This window comes from Polypterus senegalus, chromosome 3, assembly GCF_016835505.1.
Source record: "Polypterus senegalus isolate Bchr_013 chromosome 3, ASM1683550v1, whole genome shotgun sequence".
Classification (NCBI taxonomy): domain Eukaryota; kingdom Metazoa; phylum Chordata; class Cladistia; order Polypteriformes; family Polypteridae; genus Polypterus; species Polypterus senegalus.
In genome coordinates, this window is record NC_053156.1 from 172365800 (window position 1) to 172391249 (window position 25450).

The window sequence follows — 25450 nt, forward strand, 5'->3', positions numbered from 1 at the left end:
TAGAACATTCTGTGAGGCTTGCGGTAATAGAAATTTAAAAATCATTTGTGCTGCCTGGTATAAGTCAGAGAAGTGGCAAATTTATTTTATTCTTTTGCCACATAACAAATAAAAGAATTCTTTTACTCCAGATATCTTAAGGAGCATTTATTTGGTTCTTTTGCATATAACCTTGAAAATTTTATTGAAGCATAACTTTTCCCAGTTATACTAGTTTTCACAGTGGCTTGATCTCCAGTTGGAATTTGTTCTATGTGGAATTATTTATTGATTGCCACAGTACAATGGCATGCATATACTGGAAGAATCATGTTCATAGAATGGATGAATAGGCATCTCTTCGCTTATACTGAGTCATCCCTACTTAATTGTTTTTAAACTATCAATAAAATAAATCAACTGTAGTTTGTTTGCACAGACACATGTGTGCGACACAACATATACACTCACTGGCCACTTTATTAGGTAACCGCTTCCTAGTATTGGGTTGGACCCCCTTTTGCCTTTAGAACTGCCGTAATTCTTAATGGCATAGTTTCAACAAGGTGCTGGAAACATTCCTCCTGGATTCTGGTCCATATTGACAAGACAGCATCCCCCATTTGCTGCATATTTGTCAGCTGCACATCTATGATGCTAATCTCCAACTCTATCCCATCCCAAAGGTGCTCTGTTTCATTGAGATCTGGTGACTGAGGAGGCCATTTGAGTTCAGTGAACTCATTATCGTGTTCAAGAAACCAGTTTGAGATAATCTGAGCTTTGTGATATGGCGTGTTATTCTGCTGCAAGCAGCCATCAGAGGATGGGTACACTCTGGTCATAAAGAGATGGACATGGTCAGCAACAGTTCTCAAGTAGGCTTTGGGATTTAAACAATGCTGATTTGGTACTAAGGAGTCCAAAGTGTGGCAAGAAAATATCCCCCGGACCATTACACCACCACCACCAGCCTGAACTGTTGATACAAGGCAGGATGAATTCATGCTTTCATGTTGTTGACGCCAAATTCCAACCCTACCATCTGAATGTCGCAGCAGAAATCAAGACTCTTCAGACCAGGCAACATTTATCAAGTCTTCTATTGTCCAATTTTGGTCAGCCCTTGCAAATTGTAGCCTCAGTTGCCTGTTCTTAGCTGACAGGAGTGGCACCTGGTGTTGTCTCCTGTTGCCATAGCCCACCTGCTTCAAGGTTTGATGTGTTGTGTGTTCAGAGATACTCTTCTGCATTCCTCAGTTGGAATGAGTTGTTATTTGGGTTAGTGCTGCCTTTCTAACTGCTCGAATCAGTCTGGATATTCTCCTCTGACCTCTGGATTCAACAAAGCATTTTCACCCAGAGAACTGCCACTGATTGGATATTTTCCCTTTTCTATACCCTTCTCTGTTAACTCTGGAGAAATTTGTGCACAAAAATCCCAGTAGATCAGCAGTTTGTGAAATTCAGACTGTCTGGCCTTAACAACCATGCCACATTCAAGTCACTTATATCACCTTTCTTCCCCATTCTGATACTCAGTTTGAACTTCTACATGTGAAGTTGACAATGTCCACATGCCTAAATGCATTGAGTTGCTGCCATGTTATTGGCTGATTAAATATTTGTGTTAACAACCTGTTGAACAGGTGTACCTAATAAAGTGGCCAGTGAACATTTTTAATAAAGGAAAAGACCTTAGAGGGAGGAAGCAGGATTGTATTATGCAGAAACAGTCTATGGGCACATGGTCCTCTGATATATCTTCAGTTTCTACCCAAGAGCCAAGATGTGCAGCAGATACATGGCTTCTCTCAGATGCAAGAAGCATCTCTACATGCTGTCTACTGTGGTCTTTTCTTTTGAGATCTATGTTAGAAGTGTACAAAGCCATGTGTGCAACCATGCCTTCATAAAATAAGAAAAGCAGAAGCTGTAAGCCTTCCCAGCCATTTGTTTGGTGTGATTTGGAAGTAGTAGGAGAAAAAAAAGTCAAAACGTGAGGATACAATCACTGAGTTGCATTATATTCTCTAGAGAAACTGTGAAAAAGCCTCTGTGTGTGTGGATGGAAAAAAAAAATGTATTTTAGGATACAAAGGCTGCACCTGCAGGCTGGAAATGTGATAATTTAAGTTACACTACATGTGGCAAATTTTATTGATTTTAAATTGTAGCTGAAGAAGATTATTTTTAAACAAATTAGGGCAAAATTATTTGATTGTGCATTGATGACATATTGAGCTGCACTCTACATGTGTTAGGCATTACGTCTTCCTTTTTAATCAAGTATTCTCTCAGGCTGACTCGTATAAATATCCTATAAAGAATAAGCAACAGAGCAAAGCTGTTAAGCAGGCGATATAGATTTTCATTTTTACATAGCGTGGCCTAGCATGTCCTTTTTCTGCTTCAGCAATTTCTGTGTCTATATGAAATAAATTAATTTCTGCTTTAACTGATTATTGAGTCAGTGAGTCGTATATTTATGTGATTTGTGTGTGAAAGGTGACCTGACATATAGTAACAGGCAGTGTACTTGATTTTTTTAATAAGCCTTTATGCCATTTATGGTTGATCAGCTATGTTAGCCCTGGTACCTGTTACAGCACTTTCACTGGCAACTTGTTCTTTTCAGAACAGTGACTTTGACTGGGTGACAATGTTATTTTTTAATCATCCTTTCATAATAGATAGTAGGCTTGGCAGATTTATATAGCTAGAGGTGCAATGTGCTTATAGGGCAGAGACATTATTAGTCACTATGACTGCTTTCAGAAACACTGCAAGGAGAGTTACTGTTACTTGTCTACTGTTAGATTGTTTCCTTTTTAAATTGTGTCTGCCTTTTGAAATGGTTTTCCTTTTTGTTTTCAAAGATTTGGTGAAAAAAATGGGCAAAAGTGGCAGAAAAAGTAAACGTTTTGCTGCTCAAAAGTTGTGAGTAATCCAGTTAGAAGTGGCAGAATCAAATGCAGGCTCGTCACTGGGACAGCCTGGTGTACAGTTTCCCACTAACTTGGCCTAAACAAAGAAAAACTGAAATATAATCCTTGTGCTACATCACCTCTAGGTTTAATGATCTGTTGTTCTCAAGAGAGCATTGACCCACTTTAGTGCAAAATAATTAGCCTCCGAGCTATTCATTTGCTTCCATCAAGTCAGACATAAGACAATTATTTACAAACAGCTTCTTGTCAACTTTTTAGCATAATTTTAAAAAAATGTATACCCTTGAATGAGCTGCTAAAATTTGTGAAAATGTTAAAGCTACAACATGTGCATCTTCTTATTTGTAAAATTTATCCATTAGTGTCCCTACACTGCTGATCACAATAAAGCATGTCAGGACAAATAAAAATAAATTTTAAGTTTAAGAAACTAGTTAACATCACGCTTCCTAGATTTAATACAGGTGATTGAAAGGCAATTAAACTTGATTCAGGAATTGCAAAGTCTTATTATTTATTATGTAGATCACTAAAAATATTTTTACCTGTTTAATAAAAGTGAAAAATGTGTGGATTCCTTCTAGACGTATAGGCTGAAATTCAGCAGGGTGCTGTGACAGTTGTTCCTAAACTCAAATATCTGGAATTGCAAGAGTGTGTTGTCCCTGTTTTTTTAAAGCTTCCCTATAATTAACATAAATACAAAAAAAATAACAAAAAAGTAGAAGACTATATAGAAAGTAAACGAGTTGTTTTGATCCATTGTGATTTTTTTTTTTTTTTGGCCAAACGACCATTAATTTTAGCATGCTTGTTGCTTTTTTATGTGTTTTCAATTAAATCTCTTCTTCTTCTCACATTTCTGATTTTTATAGGCTGTACAATTAAAAAAATGCAGCCAATCATAAGGAAGTATGTCATGATTGCTAACATATTGATGTGTTTTTTTATATTATCAGACATTCTGTTTGCTTTTAACGTATCAAGGTGAAAGCTTATCGCTTGAAAATACCTGAAATACTGAAATTGAATTAATTTAATGTGGGTGGCTTACATTTCTGTGATATTTCAATTTTATAAAAAATTCTGTTTTGTTTTCTAGCATGGCTCAAGGACTGGTCTGATTCTAGAGGTTTCTTTAAAATCTTGGCTCTATAGGCCCCCTGTTCCCCACCACTTCTCTCAATTTCCAGTGGCTAAGTGCTTGGCAATATGGATGTATGCATATGTATACATTAATCAATTCATATGCATACATATTATTTTGAAGTAGTGCTACATCTAACTTTGTACTTTCAGGTTTTCGATCATTTTGATTCTTTATCTTAACACTATGTATTGACATCATTTTCATGTATTTAACTTACATTTTTACTGTATTAATGTCTTTAAGCACACTTCATTTTTGACCTATTATTGCAATAATATGTAAAAATGTTCTTCAAAAGTATTTTATCAGCCAGTGTTGACCCTCATTGTCTGTGTATTTTCTTAACTTTTCTGATTTTTTTTATCCTGACTTTCTTTGTGTTAAGTAATTTGATTTTCTGTTATTGTTATCATTTATTGTTTTTCTATTTGAATGTTTTCACTTTTATTTTTTTTTTCTTGTTAAAAAAAAAAAAAAAGCTTTCTATTTTTCATTCAAACAGCATTTTTGTAATTCTTCTCTTTGGTACTAAACCATAGTCTGCCACCAAGAGTTTGTTTATGTTTTACTCTTTATTTCTGTATTATTTTATTCATTCAAACAAAAAAAAAATCTCTTAATTGGAATGTGGCAATGTCTGTGTTTTTTGTTCTACAGAAATGTTGCAGCAGTTGAACCAGCAGCGCAGAGCGAAAGAGTTTACAGACCTGAAAATTATTGTTGAAGGCAAAGAGTTTGAAGTCCATCAAAATGTTCTAGCTTCCTGCAGCTTGTATTTCAAGGACCTGGTCAAAAGGTTTGCCTTCCTACAGCTGTTGATCTGGTCTGTTCTTTCGTAGGACGCATTTGTGTCGCTTTTTTCTCCCCCCCTCTCTCTTGCAGGTCCGTGAAGACTGAGCCTCCTGTCACAGAGCCAGTAGCCATCCCTTCTAATGCGTAAAAGAATGTATTTACAAATGGAAAGAGACTTGCCTTTTTCCTTTTAATTTCATCTTTCTATCCATTAGAATAAGTACAGTAATGGGCTTCTGTTAAAAATATATATATATATATATATATATATATATATATATATATATATATATATATATATATATATATATATATATATATATATATATATATTTACACATATATATTAGCTATTGAATTTGGGGTGCCCAAGTGATGTTCCATGACTTGGTATCTTTGACTGGTGAGAGTGGGTTGAAAGTGACTCTCCCTTTTTCATCTTTTCCAGATATTTAATTTTATATTCATGCACATGCTTTCACCATTTTCATAGCATTGCAGCAGTCAGGTTACAAACCGTTAGTTTACTGGGGTGGTGGAAAACACATCATTGAAAGGTTTTGTGTCTTTCACTCCTCCAAGTGAAACATAAGGCTACCAAGAAATGTGAAGTAAATCCCTTCACAACATGTTTTATTTTACAGGTGGCACAGCACAGTGGAGATTAAGAATCTTTCAGCTGATACTAAATAATGAAGACAAAGAGAAGAAATTGTGCCTTTTTTCCAACTGCCATTACGTGAAGATCAGTGTCACAAACATTTGTTCATGTTTCTGCACTCAATCCTAAACATGCTTGAGCTTCTTTCAGGTTCTCTGCTTTGCTTCTCCACCCTTCCTGGCTTTTGGTGCCTTCAAACTTTTTGTAGGTTACTAAGGACATACTGTGTGTTTTAAACTAAAAGCAGATAACATTTTCTGTATTTTGTATTTTTTTTTTGTTTGTACTTTGTTTTGCGTTTATACCAGACCCATCACATGTCAGGATTGAATGTATACAGTAAAAAGAGTCTCTGTAAGCAAAGGCAACCATATATTACTTGGAAAAAAAATGATATGCAGAAAGCAATGATAACAAACACCTAAGAAGGATTTACAATATATGTCTGGGTAATATCTAAACAAAACACAAAACATATTTAGTTTTTGTTCACAAAAATATTTTGTTAAACTTTCCTGGTAAGCAATACCAAAATATTAGTAGTGAACCAAGTGAAAAATCATGCTGTCTAACACACCAGCTAGCTAGCCATAAAGGGAATGAAATGAGTGCGGCAGCTAGGTGTTACACACACTTGTTGAAGCAGGCCTTTTTTATGCCTTGTTTCCCGTTGCTCTACTCAGTGTGTTGTAGGGCAATGTTAATCTTATCGTTTATGTAATTCTGCTACCATAATGTTTAATGCATCATAATTCTCCAATAATGTGTGTACAAACCCGAAAATTGTTTGTCTCTTTTGAGTGTTAAGACAGCTTTCTTCTACTTTTTGAGTGTTAAGACAGCTTTCTTCTACTTGAACACGTAATCGTGGTAAAATGAGAGTTTGTCTCTTTTGAGTGTTAAGACAGCTTTCTTCTACTTGAACACGTTATCGTGGTAAAATGAGAGAAATTCTTTCATAAGCACATGCTGCTTGTAAAATTAATATACTGTATTTTTTTTTTTTTTTGGCAAACAGTATGAATAAACAACATTTAAGAGCATATCTACCATAAATACCCAGCAGATGCATATTAAATGTAAATAACTTTTTACTTTTCATGGTCAACTGCTTCTCAGTGAGTAACTTAATGATACAGATTTTCTTTTCATTGGTATCATTGACACCACATCTCACTTGGACAATCAGACTGATTCCCAGCTGGGGTATTGCCTTTTGTTGTATTTTCTTCGGTAATCTACTCCCACAGTTCAAAGTCAGGTCAGTACTTATAAATTTGGTGGTGAATGAATGTGTGTGTGCATATCTTAGAAAACATCAGATCTACACTCCATGGTCATTTTTTGTTTTTTTGCCTCTGTTTGCCAGAATATGTTCTAAATCCCACGTAACTGTGATCAAGAGATTAAACAGGGATAGACAATAGTTTGATGTCTTGAAAAACAAATCTTCCTATATCTTTCAATAGCGATTTTATTTAATGTCATCCATTAATTGTGCAAGTCTGATCTTCTCCTGCTGAGTTGATAAAATGTGCCTTTTACAACACTGGTGACGTTTTTATTAAAATTCAATTAAGTATCCAAAAACATGCCAAGGTTTTTAACTTCATTATGGCCATTTACAGACAGTAATCCATGGATGCTGCTAAGGCTTTTGACAGAGTTTGGGGAGCAAAATATAATTTCTTCAGTTTTGTTTTAATTTAGTTGAAGGAAATTCTTTGCCATCCGGCATTTAATATCACCTAAGCAATTGAACAGGTTCTTCAGAGAGCAGGTTCTATCAGCTGTAACTGGTAGGTAAAACTGTTTGTCATCTGCATAACAATTATACAAAAAATTTCATTTTTAGAAGATAGAGCCAAAGGATAGCATTGTAATGAGAAGAAAAGAGGCCCTACAATTGAACCTTGGGTAATGCCATGTTTAATGGGAGTGGAGGATGAGGAACAGTTAACTATTCTGACTGAGAAGCACTTCTCTCAGGTAGGAGGTAAACCATTTTAAAACTGAACCCAGCCAACCAACTTCTGCCTCCAAGCATTTTAAAAGAATCTCATGAATGATTGTGTCAAAAGCTGCAATAAGATCAAACAAAACTAAAACTGCTCAAGAACCAGAATCAATATTGAGAAGAATGGAATGTCTTTCTGTACCTTCAGCAGGACAGATTCTGTGATGTACAGTACTCTAAAACCAGACTGGAATTTGTCAAAGATGTTTAACTTGTTCAAACAGGAGGAGATCTGGAAGAAACTTTTTTCCAGTATTTTGGAAATAAATGGTAGCTTTTATGGGCATTGGGGTCTAGGCTAGGTTTATGCAATAGCGGTTGCACAATTGCAAGTTTAAAACTGGAAGGCATGACTCCACTAGATAATAAGCTATTAATTATAGCTACAGTAAGGGGGCAGATTGTAATAAAAACTTCCTTTAAAAGACGTGAAGGTATAATGTTTAAGAGGCAATAAGTGGCATTCATTTGTTAGACCACCTCAGAAAGCTGGCCAGACAACACTAGCTGAAATTGCTGAAGGTGGCTGATTGGAAGATGTGTCTCTAAGGAATCCGTGTTTGGCCGTGAAATGCTAGATCTTGTATTGTTAACTTTGTCAAAGAAGAAATTCAAAAATTTCTTACGAGTTTCAGTAGTAGAAGCAAAGGTAATAGCAATAGCAGCAAGAGGATTTAAGATGGAGTTAATTGTGCTGAGTAGTATTTTAGGTTTTTGAACATTTTTATTGATTAATTCAGTGTAATATTGTGTCTTAAATGTATTAACCAAGCCTTGGTAAAGTTTTAAATAATCTCTTAAAATTTCATTTGAGACCTCAAATGTTTGTCTTTTTTACTTAACGCTCTATCCTTCTGCAATCTCATCTAATAGCAGAGGTGAAGTCATTCAGCCAGAGGGTGCCAACATTTTTTACCTTGGCTCTTTTTAGTTATACAATCCAAAGTGTGACAGCAAGGCTAATTGAAAAGAGAGGCTAATTTCTTAATATCAGTGTGTGAGAGAAGGGTGTCTTAGATAAGAGTTAAGTGAGTGAACATAAATGTATTTTATTAGTAAAATGAGAGGCTGTGGTAGAGTTTATTGATTGGACAGGGGCTTGGGCATGGGGCTGGAATGAGGTGGGAAGGGGACAAAATAATGTTGATTCAAACACAACCATAAAATGTTCAGAGACACCGGAATTAATAACTTCAAGTTTAGAGACAGAGAAACTGGACAATATCATACGAACTACTGTATGTATGACCCTTCTGATGTGTTGGCTCTGATACTGACTAGATAAGATTAAAAGAATGCACAAGGCATTAAACTCATTCACAATAGGTTTTGATGGACAACAAATACAGATGTTAAAATCCCCTGCAATCAACAGTTTATCATAAAAGCCATAAATGACAGAAGATCAGAAAACTGTTGAATTAAACTATTGTTATTTTCATGTGGTCTATACACCAATGCACAAAGGACAGGTATTGTGACATTACTTATGAGTTGCGCCTCAAAAAACAAATAAACATCAACAGGCAAAAAATCTACATTTAAAACAATTTTTAAAAATGGTGGCTAAGACACCTCCACAACTAGTAGACCTAGGGGAATTTAAGAAGCTGCAACAGGGAGGACAGAGATCACCAAGTGAGGTGAGGTCACCAATGTTAAGCCAGGTCTCAGTTACAAATAAAAAAATCCAACTGATGAAATGTAATATGGTCATTCAAAATGAAAGTCTTGTTTGATAGGGATTGAGCATTTATTGGGCAAATTTGTCTAGTAGGGACAGTGGTATTTTTTGTGCAATCTGCACTGACAACATTTTAGCACAAAATTTTTAACATACAGTGCCTTGTGGCATTAATTTCACCACTCAGACCAGAACACAGTTTGGGATGTATTTTACTGATGAAAACAGGGATGGAATAATGCAGTGGGACAGACCTATTACTAGCAGGTAGTCACACACATGGACAATTAATAGAGGTGTGCAGAATATTATTGATCAACATGTGTGAGCCTAACCTACTAGGATGAATCCTATCATCATTTTTAAAAATGTGCTGCATTCCAATAAGTTAATAAGATTGATTATTAAACAAAAATTCATGTTACTTTTTCGTCAGGAGCCTAGCATTCAAACTAAGAAGCCTACTAAAATGACTGTACCTATGACGCAGTATATGAATAGGAACCTGACATAAGACTGTTTTTATCACTCATTTTCAAAAACTCGAAAAGTGAGGTGAAATCATCTTTTAAGATTTCTGATTGTTGCTGGACAGTGTCATTTGTTCCTATGTGATCAGTGACCTTCGTGGAAAAAGCATATTTAGTTTGTATGTAATTTAATTTGGCTCTGGGAAAACAGTTACAGTCCACTTCGATTTCTCTTCCCTAATTACAGAGTCACTGATTAACAGCATTATTGGAAGTCTGTCGGAAAGATGCCAGGGGTCAGTGGCGCCATCATATTTCAGCCTGTAGCCTAAGAGCTACAAAGTGCAGGTGGCCATGGAGGTGGAGATGTACCTGCTTGCTGTCTTCAGCGGATTGTAGATGGCAATTGTATGACTGGCTTCATTCTTTACGACTCAGTCTGGGCTGGCGCGAATGGAGGAACATGAGAGAAGCCAGCAAGTGGAGGATATTCTTGCTCACTCTGGGTGCTGAATCTGTTTTCCAGTGGAATTTCTGATGGCAGTGTAGCATTATAGTGTTTATGCTGTAATACCATCAACCTCGGAGTAGACCTGGCTAATGATTTGGACTTAGTTCCTAGGGCTCCATCTATTTGACTATGACTGCCTCAGACCAAGGGGTGACCTCAGGATGAGGAGCGATGGCATTTGGGCCAAACCATAGAATGGTGGAGTTGAGCTCACCACTGGCATCTACAGTGGTGACAGTTGACTGTACGGAGTCAAGAAATTGCTTATCTACCCTGATCTGATGGAGAACAAATATTCTTTCACCTAGTTCAGAAATCCTCTATTCACAACAAAGGCAACCCTCACAGATTGGAGAAGTAAGCGGCAGCATGTTATTTGCACAAAATAATTATAAATGTCTCTGCTGGCCACAGCCAGGAATACTTTTCGGGTAATAATAATCCAACACAGAAGATGTCAGTGCACTCATAACGCATAATGTAAATGTGATAATGTAAAACTTTTCTTTTGTCACAAAGTAATTAGCCTTTAGCTCACAACTGTAGAGAATGGAGTTTGAATCCTCAGTTATGGATAACTAAAGTGTTTGCCTATTTGTCTCTAAATTGCCAGATATTGAGAGTATTGGCATTTCAGAAAACATTTTGTTCACTTAACAAAACTAATTAAGACTCTGTGTTGAAAACACAATATTTAGATCCCCACACATACTCAACTAGTCAGGAGTCTACAGTTAATTTAACATGAGTATTCCTGAAGCCTATGAAAAAACAACCATGAATCCTTGCCCACCTTAAATCCCTTCGCACCCCTCCATCAGCGTCTTTTGTGTTGGTAAATGCATCGATCAGCGCAAGCAGCCTGCTGCCCTATCCCCGACCTTGATGGAGCTCAACTCGGGCAAAAACTTCTCCCAGCTGAAACCAAGGCTCCTTATCTGTGAGTGATATCTGGAGTTGTATGGGAACATTTTTGGGATTTAGGAAGAAAACTGGAATATTTAGTGAATGTTCCTTGTAAATAAGACATAAGCACGCTGACTCCACTCCACAAAGTGCCCTTTGCCTGCATTCAAATCCAGGAGTCTGGAGTTATGAGGAATGTTTCTCTGTTAATGAATTGCAGTTTGACACTGTATTTTACAGTAATCCCATTTGCTGTGTATATATGTATATGTATATATATATATATATATATATATATATATATATATATATATATATATATATATATATATATATATATATATATATATATATTTGCAGCTGGAGATTTTTTCTCACAAAGGGAGAAAACGAATGACGTATCAAAAGTATTTTTTTATTTCTGAGCTTTCAACCCCTGCCAGGGGTCTTTATCAGAGGATAATGCTTAGACTTACAAGAATCAAAGGCAATATATAGCAAATAATTTCGTATTGTATTGGGTGTAAAGTCTTGTTTATTATGAATATGTTCTTAAGTTTGCATATGCTGGATTTATGTCCAAGTGTCTGTTGATGGTGTTCTCATTTGATAACCAGGATTCGGCCACCTCTCTGGAACTTTTCGTACTGGCCTTGAATTTTACTTGTACATTGTCCCATTTAAATGTATGTCCTGTTGATTTAGTATGCATATAGATCAATGATAGTGAGTCCTTTCTTCTGACAGCTTTGCAGTGTTCCTGTATACGTGTTGCGATTCTTTTTGAAGTTTGTCCATTGTATACTGCTGAGCACAAGCTGCATGGAATGCGTTTTGTGTTTCTGCTGTCGATTTTTTGTTTTTAGCATTGAAGAGGACCGTGCACAGATTGTTCATTGGTTAGTGTGCTGTTCTGGCGCCTGACTTGGCCAGGATGCACGCTGCACCTTCAGACACCTTGTGGTGATAATATGTGTGTATACACACACATATACAGTATGCAGTATATACCAGTGCGATCCCCTCGTTATAGTGTGCAGTATTACTGATTAACAGTTTTACTCAAAAGGAGGAGAAAAATTTGTAAGGTTTCAAATCAGGTAGAGCCTTTGTTTTGAACAACTGCTGACAATTCAGAGAGGATTTTACTTCCAAGAGCCAAGCAACATGTGGTTTCTTAGTGATGAGTATTTGCTTTAAATCACAGCTGCTGTAATATTGCTAGTTGTAAGTATATGAATCAAACAGAAAATCTCAGTGTAAAGTTAGAATGGATACTAAACACTTAAAGCACATTTTTATGTGCGCACCCTGCATGTATCATCACAAAGACAGTAAACAAATGAAAAATGTTAATAATAGTATCTGTCCAAGAAGACACTTTTCAGACTTCCTCTTCAGTTCTAGTCAGAGTTAAAAGTCATATTAATTTGTCTCCAGGTTTAAGTGGGACCAGACCCTTTTTTCAGTTTTATTTAAGATTTTGGAACGAGACAGCTTTTTTTAAATGCCTTTTATTAATTATTGGCCAGTATTCAAATGATTGTTTCATCTTTCACAAGTTTATCACATTTTCTGTTTGTAAGGTAGACTGGACTCTTTGTGATGTTACCATCCTTGGATGGCCTGAACTTTTTTCAAGTAATTTTGTGATTTTTTTTTTTTTATTTGTTTTTTTCAGGCTAAAAACTCATCCAAGACACATTTAATAATCTATTCTGGTTTCGGTGCTCTGTTAATTTTTAAGAAGAATATATTCATTGTATTATTAGTGAAGGGCTGCCTTAATGAACTTATGCAACAAAAAGTAAAGGTTGATTCCCATTCTGGAAAGAAAGAAGGGTAAAAGACATAATTCTAGCACATGGACAAATAAAGAACAAATGTGCATTATATGCAGGTGGTAACCTGTTCAGTCAATCATTGTGTCTCTTATCCTTTTTAAGAAAAGGAGTAACCCTTTCCTTTTTTCCCCTCCCAGTTTATGGTCTGTGAAGTTCTCTATTTTGAGGTTTGTAGAGTGACATTCGTTCAGCTTTCAACACACTTTCAAAGCTATTTAATTTTAAAAGTCTAGTCATACTCTTGTCTGTACCTCCAGCCTATTTTAGTTGTTTTTAGGATAAATTAGTGAAAATCATTTAAAGTTTAAGATTTTTTTTAATCTAGGCAGAAGCATGTTTTGGTTAAGTCTCTTTTAATGTGCCTTTGGTGCAGCTATCATTCTGAATCTTTAGGTAACAGGCTGCTCCTAAACCTACTGGCCGTGTTACTTCTGTCTTCCACTTTGACTGTCAAGTCAGTTTTTCCCTTTAGAGAGGAGGAGCTGTGATTGCCTTTCTGTGCAGGTTAGTAGTACTAGGGGGTTGTACTGTGTTAGCCGTTATGAATGTAGTGAGAAGTCAAGCAAAGTGACACCTTTTATTGGCTAACTGAAATGATTACAGTATGCAGGCTTACATATTGCCTGATGAAGGGGCCTGAGTTGCCTCGAAAGCTTGCATATTGTAATCTTTTTAGTTAGCCAGTGTTCAGGTTAGCAAATATTAGGAAAACATATTCCACAAGAACTTAATTTTCTTTCATATGATCTCTACATTAATGGTGTTTGGCTTCAGGTTATCTGCCTATGAGGCTGCTCACTGGTGAACAAAAAATCTAAAATAACATTCTCAAACATGCACATTCCAATTTATTGCGGGGGACTCGAACCTGCCTTAGAAACGTTGTTCATAAAGCAGGATCCATCCATGGAAGGAGCGTGAGTCAGTCATTGGGTGCAATCATGCACATTATGTGGGGCCAATTTAGGACCACTGGCCAACCAAAATACATATCTTAGAGGTGTGGGGAGAGAAGTGGAGCATCCAGAGGAAAACTCCTGCAAATTTTGGAAGAGAATAGGCACATTTAACAAAGGTTAGTGACTAGGCCAGACTGTGTTGTGGATAAACCTAGTGTGCCATGATAAGTAAGGGAGCAATACCATGTTGGTAAGTATTTTACCAGTGCCTTATGGTGTTCTATGATGAAGATAAAAGAAGCTTATGAAAGCAAATTGACCCTGATCCTTAAGGACTTTGATGTTTTGTGTTCTTTTTTTTTTTGTTCCTACGTAGAATTCTTTATTAAAATATTACTTTAAGTATTCAGTCAATTTGTGTTATTTATCTCCTTTGATAGTCAGAAACTACTCTTTGATTTCATCATTTTGTTATTGTATTGTACATTCATGTAAAAGTAGAATAGACTACAAAATTAACTGGCTCATGAGGGACACCAAAATGTGATGCTAGATCTGCATTTTGTGCTAATGGCTGTGAGCATAAATGAGCAGGGAGATTTTTTTTTTTTAATACATTTTATGCTGATGATTGCAAATTGCTTCATAAGTCTGGTAGAAATGCCAGCTAACCAGGTAACATCTTTAAGACAATTACAGTATCAATTTGCTTTGTGTGCCCCTTCTTATTCACTTGTGTCATTCTAGACCTGTGTCTGCTACTGCATAGGCAGTAGCTTTGCCATCAGCTCCATCTGTAATTGATCATTGCTAAAACTGTTGTTGAAATTGATTTTGGCAAATGTTTCAGTGACTTGGGTACTTAGCTGTGTTAATGGCTTGCCAAACCCACAGCTTGCACATGTCCAGTCAGTGGATTTCTCATATGGCATACGACAGTAATGCTCACATCTCCTCTTTTAGGAAGCATGTCATGTCGCATCTTTACACTTTCACCTGTGCTTGTTTATGAGTCAAACTAAAGTGTTTGCTTTTTTGGTTGATTAAACATTATTCAGCTGAGACTAATAAAGTGAGGAATGTGCAGTTTTCTCTGTTTGGAATTATTGCAGATTTTTACACTTTGATATATTGTCCTGACATTGCCTTAATAAGCTGTTGGCCCAATATTCCACAGGGAAACACATATAATGCACGCTGTTTTATTTGGCGATATGCTAGCGTTATGTAGTTTATAAATCCAGCTGTCAGCACATAGCAACTGATTACAGATGTTAAGGATATGTTTGGGTGAGTGTAATAGACTTGCAGAACATGCCACACAAACCACTGCCAAAATGTAGTAAGCATGGACTGCTGGGACATATTTTACACACTAGGAAAGCATTTAAACAAGAAAAAAATCACTTCTGGTATCTTAAATTTCAATCTTGCTTTGAATGATTCCAGCGAAAAGCACGTTTAGCAGCCTGGCATGTCTGTCTCTAAACAGATTGATAGTAGGTCAAAGCCTGTGACCTCTTCTTAGCCTGTTTTGCTCTTCCACAGCAAACAAATCAGTGGGAGGCTTATAGATCAAGAGAGCAAAATGCAAGAAGTTATTGTGTCAAAACTGCAGCTCAGAAAGCTTGAACGATGGCAGGATTATTTATTTGTAGTATTTGTGGGATGGGGTAAGAGTTAGAGCGAGAGAGAGAGACCCCATCTAACCGTAATGCATATGTAGAACTCGCGTGTTAAGTTTGAAGAGGCAGTTTTGTGTTATTTCTCTGTGTTCTTTGACTAAAATGGATAGGTAAAGGATAAATGGTAGTCCAAAAGAAGGCCGCAATGAGATAATGTAGCCCTTTGATATGTTTTAGCAATTTACGGCTCTTGGATTAGGCTGATTAATTTGCAAGGTGGAGAAGATAGCATCAAATTCTCATAACAGGGTGCATTACAGTATAATAATAAAAACAACAAAAAATTGTTCTGTTAAAATATATACAACAGCAGCAGTAATTTCTACTCATTTGTTGAGACTTTGCCTCAGAGAGAATTAGTGAATTTTTATTTTTTACTATTTTTTATTTTTAATTAGCACCAGTATTGTATACTACTTGAAGATTGATGGCTAGAGGGGCTCAACATTTATCACAGAAATTGGAAGCAGACTGTTTAATTGTTTGGTTCATGTGCCTGTAAACACCCCCGTCTTTGTGTGTTAGCCTGGACTTTTAAGAGTGGTATTAATACTCCTTTTAGTTAATTACTTTGTGAAAGGCACTTCATTTTTAAGGGAAAATGTTCCTGTTTTTTGCAGAGAGTGATAGTTAGGCCAATTCTGTTCATGATCTGTTATCTGCCTGCTGTTTTTGACATAAGCTTTTGATGGTAGCACTGACTGTAGGATAATTTTTTTGGTCCAGGTGAATGGCAGTTGACATGAACATCATGTCCATTAGGTCAAATTCTTGATATGCATGTGTCTGCCTGCTGTATGCTCAATAGAGCTGAAAGTTCTAGTAAAACAAATCTGTCAATTTCGTGAAGCATATTTGGAACAAGCCTCAAGGTTGACTTTTTAAACCAAGGCATTCTTCTTAAGATATCTGTTCATACCTTGTTTTGATAAAAGGGAATGAACAGATTAAACATTTAATTCTAAACTTTTTAGCATAATCTTTATATTGGACTTCTTCTGGTTTTCAAATTTTCTACATGCTCAGTTCAATTTTTAGAAATAGCTTGTGTGAAGTGACATATGGTAGACAGAAAAACGTAGCAAGATCCTTTAGCAAAACAGTCATTAGGCCATCACAGCACATAAATTATTTTCTTATAATATCTAATCATGTCTATTACATAGTCACAAAGATTTAAAGTGAATCCCAGCAGCACTGGCCACAAGACAGGAACCCACTTTTCCAGTGCAGGGAATGCTCATGCGTACACCCCCGACTCTCTTTTGCTCATGACAAGCGTGCCAGCTGCACCCTTTCTTTGAGTTTTAAGGCATCAATAATATTGACTTGACTTGAACGCTCACAAGATTCTGATTTGAGCTGTAATACTATATAACTTGTTTCATACAGTATATATATATAAAATATTTTCTTGCGTTTCTGTTAAATAGTACAGCATGTTTAAAGTAACAACTAGCATAACTTAATACTTTCCTAATATTAAACAATACTGTTGTGTCTTCTTAGCCTCCATTTGCTTACCCTTAAAGCATTCTTCTCCCTCAGTCTTTCCCAAATTCCATGCCCCACAGTCCTCAAATCAGTCTACTTGCTCTTCCATGGACATTGTGATGCTGGTGTATCCTTCTTGTAATGCAGGTGACAGAAATCACACAGTATTTCAGGTATGGTCTCATAGATACTGTACACTTATTAAGCATAATCTCTTCTGACTACATTGCACAGTAACTGTCCATCATGTTAGGCATTTTAACCACTTCTGTGGTTATTCTGTTTTAAACAAGGATAAATCCTCTAGGACCCGCAAGTTCATATCATACAAGTGTATATTTCTGGTCTAAAAGCCCTATTGACTGAATATATCTAATATTTCGCTTAATGTTAGGGTAGAATAGTGATGTATCTCATGTCTGATGTCCTGGTTTTCAAATCACTGGCCCCATCACTGCCTGTATGATGTCAGTACATTCTCCCTATATTCACATCACGTTTCTTCTGGTAGTCTGGTTTTTCCCTGCATTCAAAAAGGCATCTGGCTAATGTTGATTGATGGTCTAAATTGCCCTGGTGTGAGTACCCTAAGATGGCTCTGGCATTCCCATGCAAAATGGCTTAATGGTGATCCAGCACTCCTGCCACCCTGCTCAGGATTAAGCAGTCGTAGACAATAGCCTGGTATGGTAAGGACTGGATCAGACCCACTTTGAACCACAACTAATTTAAGCAAATTTAGAACATTGGGGGGAATTAATAATCCTCCTTCCTATGAATCATGTTGTACATTTGTTTATATAAACACTGATTTGCTACGCTATTAATTTTGCCCCAGACAATTAATACAGATGTTGCCGATTAATTTGCTGTTATAAGCAAGGTCACGTCTGTCCTTAAGAGATACATTTTTTACAGTTTATCTAAATCATTCATATAAATTATAATAAACAGCAGTGGTGCCAGTTGACTTTTTGCAGCTTTTATTTTTAGACAAATGCTTGCACCATAACTATATTTGTTTTCTGCATACTTTACCTTGCATATACTGTATTGTTAAATAGATACATTTAGTGGTTGACATCATACTGTTTATTGCAATGTGTGTTTAATGTGTTACCAGCGTTTCCTTAACATCTTGGTTATTACGAGTCAGAGTGTGTTAAAAGTATTCTACCTTTTTAAGGTCTTTTCATATGCCAACCCACGTCTCACTGCTGGTGGCATGACGAAGAGTTTCAGATAACATCCTTTCCTTCTTATTCTGAGAAGCTACCATAGTGCTGGCTGACATTTCACAGAGTTGAAGTTGTCACTGTGTCATTTAAGGTAGCAAATGGAGTTCAACAAAACTAAACTGATCTACTTTAGCTCCCCACCTACGTATAGTGCCAGAAAGGCATCCTAACACCATATGGACACTTAAGCCTCCTCTCTGCAAGGCAAGGAAGATTAAAAAAAATCCAGCCACTGAATATTCCTGATAAAGCAAAACTGCAAATTCCAGCTGGGCTTGTGGCACATGAGCTTTTTGGTCTCTTCGTGTTGCGTGTTGTGCTCTGTAGTCTGTAGTCAACTGATTACATTATTCATGCTGCTGTAATGAAATTCCATATTGGACTTTTTTTTCTTAAGTATTTTGTGTTAATTATTAAGTCTTTAATTTGAATTTGCCAAGCAGGGAAAAATAAAGTGTTAGTGGTGTTTTAATTGTGTTTCTTTCCTTTATTTAACTCTTGATTTTCCAGTTGCTTTCACCTTTTGTGCATAAAGCATTTTACAGATAGCATTGAAATTTCTTTTTTGAAAATGTTAATCCTATGTCACAATGTAAATAATTAATGTGAGAATTGTATCCCATCTGTGTCCTTTTAACCACGTATACTGTGCATTGTAAATTATAAAAATGAACACTTGGAAGGAATTATTTATTGTAACTTGTTTCCAACTGGGTTTCAGATGATAGTTTGTTTAGGGATTCAATGTGTTTGCATGCTTTTCTTTATTTTTTACTCAGTCAAACAAGCCCACTGCAGAGCTTGCATACACAAACCTCAGCTCACATATACCAGGCTAGTTTTCTTATTGCTAATTATCCTAAAATGTATATTTTTTGGAAGAGAGGAGAAATTGGAATGTCCAGTGAAGTCCATACAGATATGTGGAGAACCTTCAAACTCCATACAGACAGAGACTGATGGGAATAAATCCCAAGTCACAGAAGGATTGAGGCATCAGACCTAATCACTTACAGTATTATGTATTATCCTCTTCCCTTTTCATTTAATTTAATAATCCAGGACAGACTGCAGCCTCTGAATAATCAGTCATGTACTCACATCCTCCAGGTCTAACTTTTCAGAGTTCATGATGAAGAGGAATGGCTTCAGCTGCTGTGTACATTTTAGGGAGTATTAGGCTGTCAATTGCTTATGATTTGGAATTTTGATTATGATAGGAAATGCATTTATTTCTCCAGCTCATAATACCCTCACTTAAGACATTGTTCTGGTGAATCATATTCTTCTTTATTTATGGTAAAACACTTAAAATTCCAAGTCTATTTCATCAATTATCCGTGTATTTCTGTCAGTCAGGAGTAATGTGTTTTTATTGGGCTAATAACATTAAAAGTCTGATTAAGTAACATTTTAAACAGGCCTGTTGCGGTGCTATAATTTTAATGGCGTAGTCAAAGTGATGGCTGTTATCATTTTTATACAGTGCTCGAGCCAGAGAGTTTAACCCTCTTGAGACCCAGATGTTTCTCTGAAACTAGAGTGCAAATAGCTATATAATGTCAGGATGTCTAGGTATGGTGCAGCCAGTATTTTATATGGGTTTTAAATGAATCAATATTCTCTTTAATTGTTGACTGCTCTTCCATCATAAAGTGAACAAAAAGTGAAAATAAATGCATGTCTGTCACAAACATAAGTCTAATTTTAGTTAAAATATTTTGTATCTTGGAATTCTTGTTGTTGCTTACTTATAGTAGTGTTGTACATGTACATTAAATATATTTTCCAAATTTATTTGCTCATTGCTAAGTGAGTCTCTTTGTTGTGTAGCAAGGCTTCATATGTAATTGTGTCAAAATGTTCTAAGTAGCAGTGAAAAGTCAGTACAGTGCAGAAATTGGTGGTAGTCATCAAATCTTCTGTTGGACATGTTCAGTGATTAGCTTTTTGTTTAAATTATAAAATGGGTGTATTAGAGATAGGCAGTTTAATTGAATTACTAAGAGTCTAAGTGACTACTAGATAATGAAGCTGTAGGCTTTGGTTCTTCAGGTCAACATATTAACCATTTGACTTTGGCTGTTTACCTAGCATGTCTATTTGCTCAAACGGCTCTTAAATTTTACAACACCACATAAATGGCATGTACCACCTAACACAACTAAACAACATTTGAAAAATAAAGCTTCTGGCCATAAACCATAGCAATTGTTTTCCGAAGCTTTGATACCAGCATTATCACTCACCATAATATCATCTGGATAGTGCTAAGACTACTGTTAGAAAATGATATTGACACACTGTGAAAAATTGTAGCTGAAATTGGCTATTGCCCATCAGCTTGCTAAATGTCTTCATCTTTCCCCCTGAAAGGATAATCAGTAGCCTTTCCCTTGGAGGGGTTCAGTTGAAATAACTTGTGGTACTCTGCAGAGAACTCACATTTATTTAGAATGTGATCACAGTCTCATTTTGTCACAATACCTACTGTCTGTCACCAGGGGTATGGAAGGAGTCAAAGACTAATTATTTAACTGCCCTTACAGTCAATTAATCTTTCTCACAAAAGTATCAAACTTTCAATAGCAGAGAAAAATGCTTGTGCACCTGGTCAAGGTGTCCCATAGGTTTTTCCCCAACACAGAAGAGCTGATTTGAAGAGAGTAAGTGAGAGAGAGAAAAAAAAGCTTATTTTTTTATATAGGAGATCCAAAGTAGAAATCATAGAGGCAATGATGGCCAAAGGAAAAATCTGGCTATTCATGGTGAAATAGGTACTGATTTAAAAGTCCAGATAAACCATGAAAAGTAAAAAAAACAAGTCTTTGCATTGGCCAAACATATTACAAGTCAATCATATAATTTGATGACTGTAATGTCACACATGGCATAACCTGCATCACCACAACAGGTGTCTTACTTCTGTGTAGTTTCATTGTTACCATCTCTACCCTCTTAATGATGTCTTAACCTTGAAACCAGTCTTATGAAACAGCTACAGATTGGCTTGGTGTTTTGTGGAATTCTGATATTGTGGGAAAAATTTTGTATTCCCATTGTGTTAAGTACAATTGTCCATCCGTCGCATTCCACTTTTTTTTTTTGCATACATTAATGTTATTTAATTGTATAGAGTAATAGCTATATAATGTTAGTACAGCACTGGATGTAAATACACCAAAAAAGATGCATGTTATAGGGCATGATAAATGCTAAAAATTTGGTTTTAAAATTGAAAGAACAATACCCTGGCAAATGTTCTGAGTTTGTGCTGTCCACACCATACATGGCAAGGGGGGTGGGGAGGGGCTCCAGCTCCACTAATTTGTACGAGAACTGTACGTTCCTTTTTTTTTAATTTTTTTTATTTACATGGAAACTACATAATGAGGAACTGCTACACATAAAAAGTTTGTGATTTGCAGATTTCGTGCAATCCATTAAAGTACACTTTTTTCTGTTTAGTCCTAGCAGGTCTATTCACCAAGGTGTTCCGTCTTGAGTGCCTTTATTTGACAGTTTCTTGATTTGTATGTGTGTGGCTCATTTCAAAACCTAGCCCTGTTCCAACTAAATCTTTTCTAAAAAAAAAAAAAACAGGAGCAAATTTTGGAAGATTTTTCGAAAATGGAGGAATTATTTGTTTTATTTGCAATTACCCCAGTAACACAAATTAATGACTTTGCATAAAGGAAAGGAAAAGGTTGTTTGATCTTTTTCACTTTTGGCAGAATAAAATTTTAAATTGTCCATTTTCATTTTCAGATCTTTTGTAAATTGCAGTTTGGGATACAGTACATATGGCATACATACGGGCTTACGATATTTTTAATCAATCTGTATTTTGCCTGTTTAATTGTGATTACAAACTTCTTTTTTTGATAACTCAAAAGGAAATCCACATATCTTTAAAAACATGCGGTAAAATGAATTGCACTGTGCAAGGAAAACAGCACAGCTCCATCCCCTGACACACATTATCTCCTGCTGCTTTTATTACCCAGTGGCACAGTGTTTTCAACCATGAAGTAGAAGCTGGGAGTTAATCTGTGGTGTTTTATTGGTGGTATCACTATGAGTGAGAAGATAGCTTGTTTGCATGAGCCAGCCTGAAATCTGTTCCTAAAGGCAAAGCTAATTTCTAACCCTCTGAGGGGGGAGAAAATCCATTGCATAAGTCCTGAAGCAAAATGAGTCACTATTGTAGTAAATTTTGTTTCTAGTAATTGCCCTGAATATTAAGCATGCTAAATGGATTTGTCTTCCACCACACGTATTATTTATTCCTGACTTACTAAACAGCAGCTTGCCTTTTCATGACGATTGTGGTTATTATTATTGTCCTTATGATTGTTGTTAACAATAATGCTTGACTTTGCTTTACAGGATTAACTGTTCTGCTTTTACAGCTACCTGTGGGAAACCTACCTCCATCTCTACCATGTTTCTTTATCACTAATGTCTCGGTTCCAATGCAGGGAGTAATGATGCAGTGGTTTTTCTTTGCTTTTTCTTTTTCTATTTTTTTTTTTTTCAACTAGACAAAGTGTTTTATTCAGGGAGTTCTCAATATAAGACACAGCCTAGGCCACAGTCATGGAACTCCAAAAGGATGGCTGCTGGCTTCCTGTGGCAGAATCGATTCATTTCCCCTCCTCTTTGCTATAACCATGCTGTCTGTCAGCCCTGTCTATATCCAGTTTACGATGCAATACCATTAAAGTGTATATACTGTATAATTCCCCCAAGAAAAAAAAATTGTAAGCTTAAATATGACCCAATAATATATTATTATGCCGTTGTTCTTTTCCAAAGAATTAACTGTTTCACATTTCCTAATTCTGCATGTATAATAAGTTTCTAAGAGATCTGGAACTAGCTAAGTAAGCTATTTAGTCAGACTAGTACAGCATGCCTTTCAAAGCTTTCAGTCCCTGATTTAGCATCCTTAGTTTATACAAAATTAATTCAACAACTTCTTAGTGCATTAACAGTTATTTACTACATAAATCTGGGTTACAAATATTACACATGTACTAGGAGCTGTATTTTCAATTGTACTATGAATTAACTTTGAATATATTACAGTACTTGGCTGGGAAAAGGTTAGGGCAAGACTTTTGTTTTGTTCTTTCAATACTCGTTTAGAACCTTCCCAAAGCAGCACAAAAATACTTTTTAACAGGATCCTTATACTCAGTTCATAGAGGCCACAGTAGCTACAGCTACTGTAAAGTAAATGAAAATCTTTACTGTTTTTAGAACTTGTCATGTGATTAGATGACTTGCCTCAGTTTTCAGTGTTAAGTTTGAAAACTTAACAGTATTGCAAATTTCATTTCTGTGTAACCTTCATAAATGTGCTTACTACAGTCATAGCTTTAGTATATTAGTCATACCAGTCTCTGCTTTTTTATTTTTATATTCTTAATTTTAGTTACTCCCTTATTAAGATGCATACCCTTTCAGTTTTTCTTTTAATATAAAACAGTTAGCAATTAAAAATGACATAAAATAAGAAGTAACTTATTCCTGTAGACATTTTTTGTATATGTTCATTAATTAAAGAATAGGTAAGAAAAAGTTTGGGATTGTTACAGAGTAATTGAAGAATAAAAGTTTTCTCAGATAAAAGAAAAATATTTGAGGCAGTAGAATGACAGGAGGAGTAAGTCATCTAATTCCTTTATATTTCCCATTAAGAAGTTTAGTTTCTTTCTTTTTTTTATACTAATAAATAAATTGGTTAGAGAAAAACCTGTGGCAAATACATACTTAGAGGAATTTCTTTTTGTATGTCTGAATTACAGGTCAGTTTATATAATAGATCAAGTTCACAGAATATATTTATTGTAAATAAATTAATTCACTTCTCTGCTTCACTGCTTTTTTCATCCCACACAGAGGTACAATATGTGTATACTGTATGTATGTATGTATATATATATATATATATATATATATATATATATAGTGTACAATGCATTCGTAAAGTATTCACAGCGCATTACTTTTTCCACATTTTATTATGTTACAGCCTTATCCCAAAATGGATTACATTTATTTGCTCAATACTTTGTCGATGCACCTTTGGCAGCAATTACAGCCTCAAGTCTTTATGATATGATGCCATAAGCTTGGCACACCTATCCTTGGTCAGTTTCGCCCATTCCTCTTTGCAGCACCTCTCAAGCTCCATCAGGTTGGATGGGTAGCGTCGATGCACAGCCATTTTAAGATCTCTCCAGAGATGTTCAGTCAGATTCAAGTCTGGGCTCTGGCTGGGCCACTCAAGGACATTCACAGAGTTGTCCTGACGCCACTCCTTTGATATCTTGGCTGTGTGCTTTGGGTCGTTGTCCTGCTGAAAGATGAACCATCACCCCAGTTTGAGGTCAAGGGCGCTCTGCAGCAGGTTTTCATCCAGGATGTCTCTGTACATTGCTGCAGTCATCTTTCCCTTTAGCCTGATTAGTCTCCCAGTTCCTGCTGCTGAAAAACAAACCCACAGCATGATGCTGCCACCACCATGCTTCACTGTAGGGATGGTATTGGCCTGGTGATGAGCGGTGCCTGGTTTCTTCCAAACGTGACGTCTGGCATTCACCCCAGAGTGTTCAATCTTTGTCTCATCAGACCAGAGAATTTTGTTTCTCATGGTCTGAGAGTCATTTACTTGCCTTTTGGCAAACTCCAGGCGGGCTGCCATGTGCCTTTTACTAAGGAGTGGCTTCTGTCTGGCCACTGTACCATACAGGCCTGATTGGTGGATTGCTGCCGAGATGGTTGTCCTTCTGGAAGGTTCTCCTCTCTCCACAGAGGACCTCTGGAGCTCTGACAGAGTGACTATCGGTTTCTTGGTCACCTCCCTGATTAAGCCCCTTCTTCCCCAATCTCTCAGTTTAGATGGCCAGTCAGCTCTAGGAAGAGTCATGGTGGTTTCGAACTTCTTCCATTTACGGATGATCGTGGCCACTTTAGGACCTTCAAAGCAGCAGAAATTCTTCTGTAACCTTCCCCAGATTTGTGCCACAAGACAATCCTGTCTCAGAGGTCTACAGACAATTCCTTTGACTTCATGCTTGGTTTGTGCTCTGACATGAACTGTCAACTTATATAGACAGGTGTGTGCCTTTCCAAATCATGTCCAATCAACTGAATTTACC

At 36.3% G+C, this 25450-nt stretch overlaps 1 protein-coding gene across 4 annotated transcripts in view; it reads left to right on the top strand.

The window, feature by feature from the left end:
• Positions 1–25450, top strand: part of LOC120525687 (kelch-like protein 29) — an 810846-nt gene that overhangs the window by 634173 nt on the left and 151223 nt on the right. For all 4 annotated transcript variants that reach the window (XM_039748201.1, XM_039748199.1, XM_039748200.1 and 1 more), the window contains one exon: positions 4738–4876. In XM_039748201.1, the coding sequence (XP_039604135.1) occupies positions 4738–4876 (139 nt within the window). The remainder of the gene's footprint in view (positions 1–4737; positions 4877–25450) is intronic.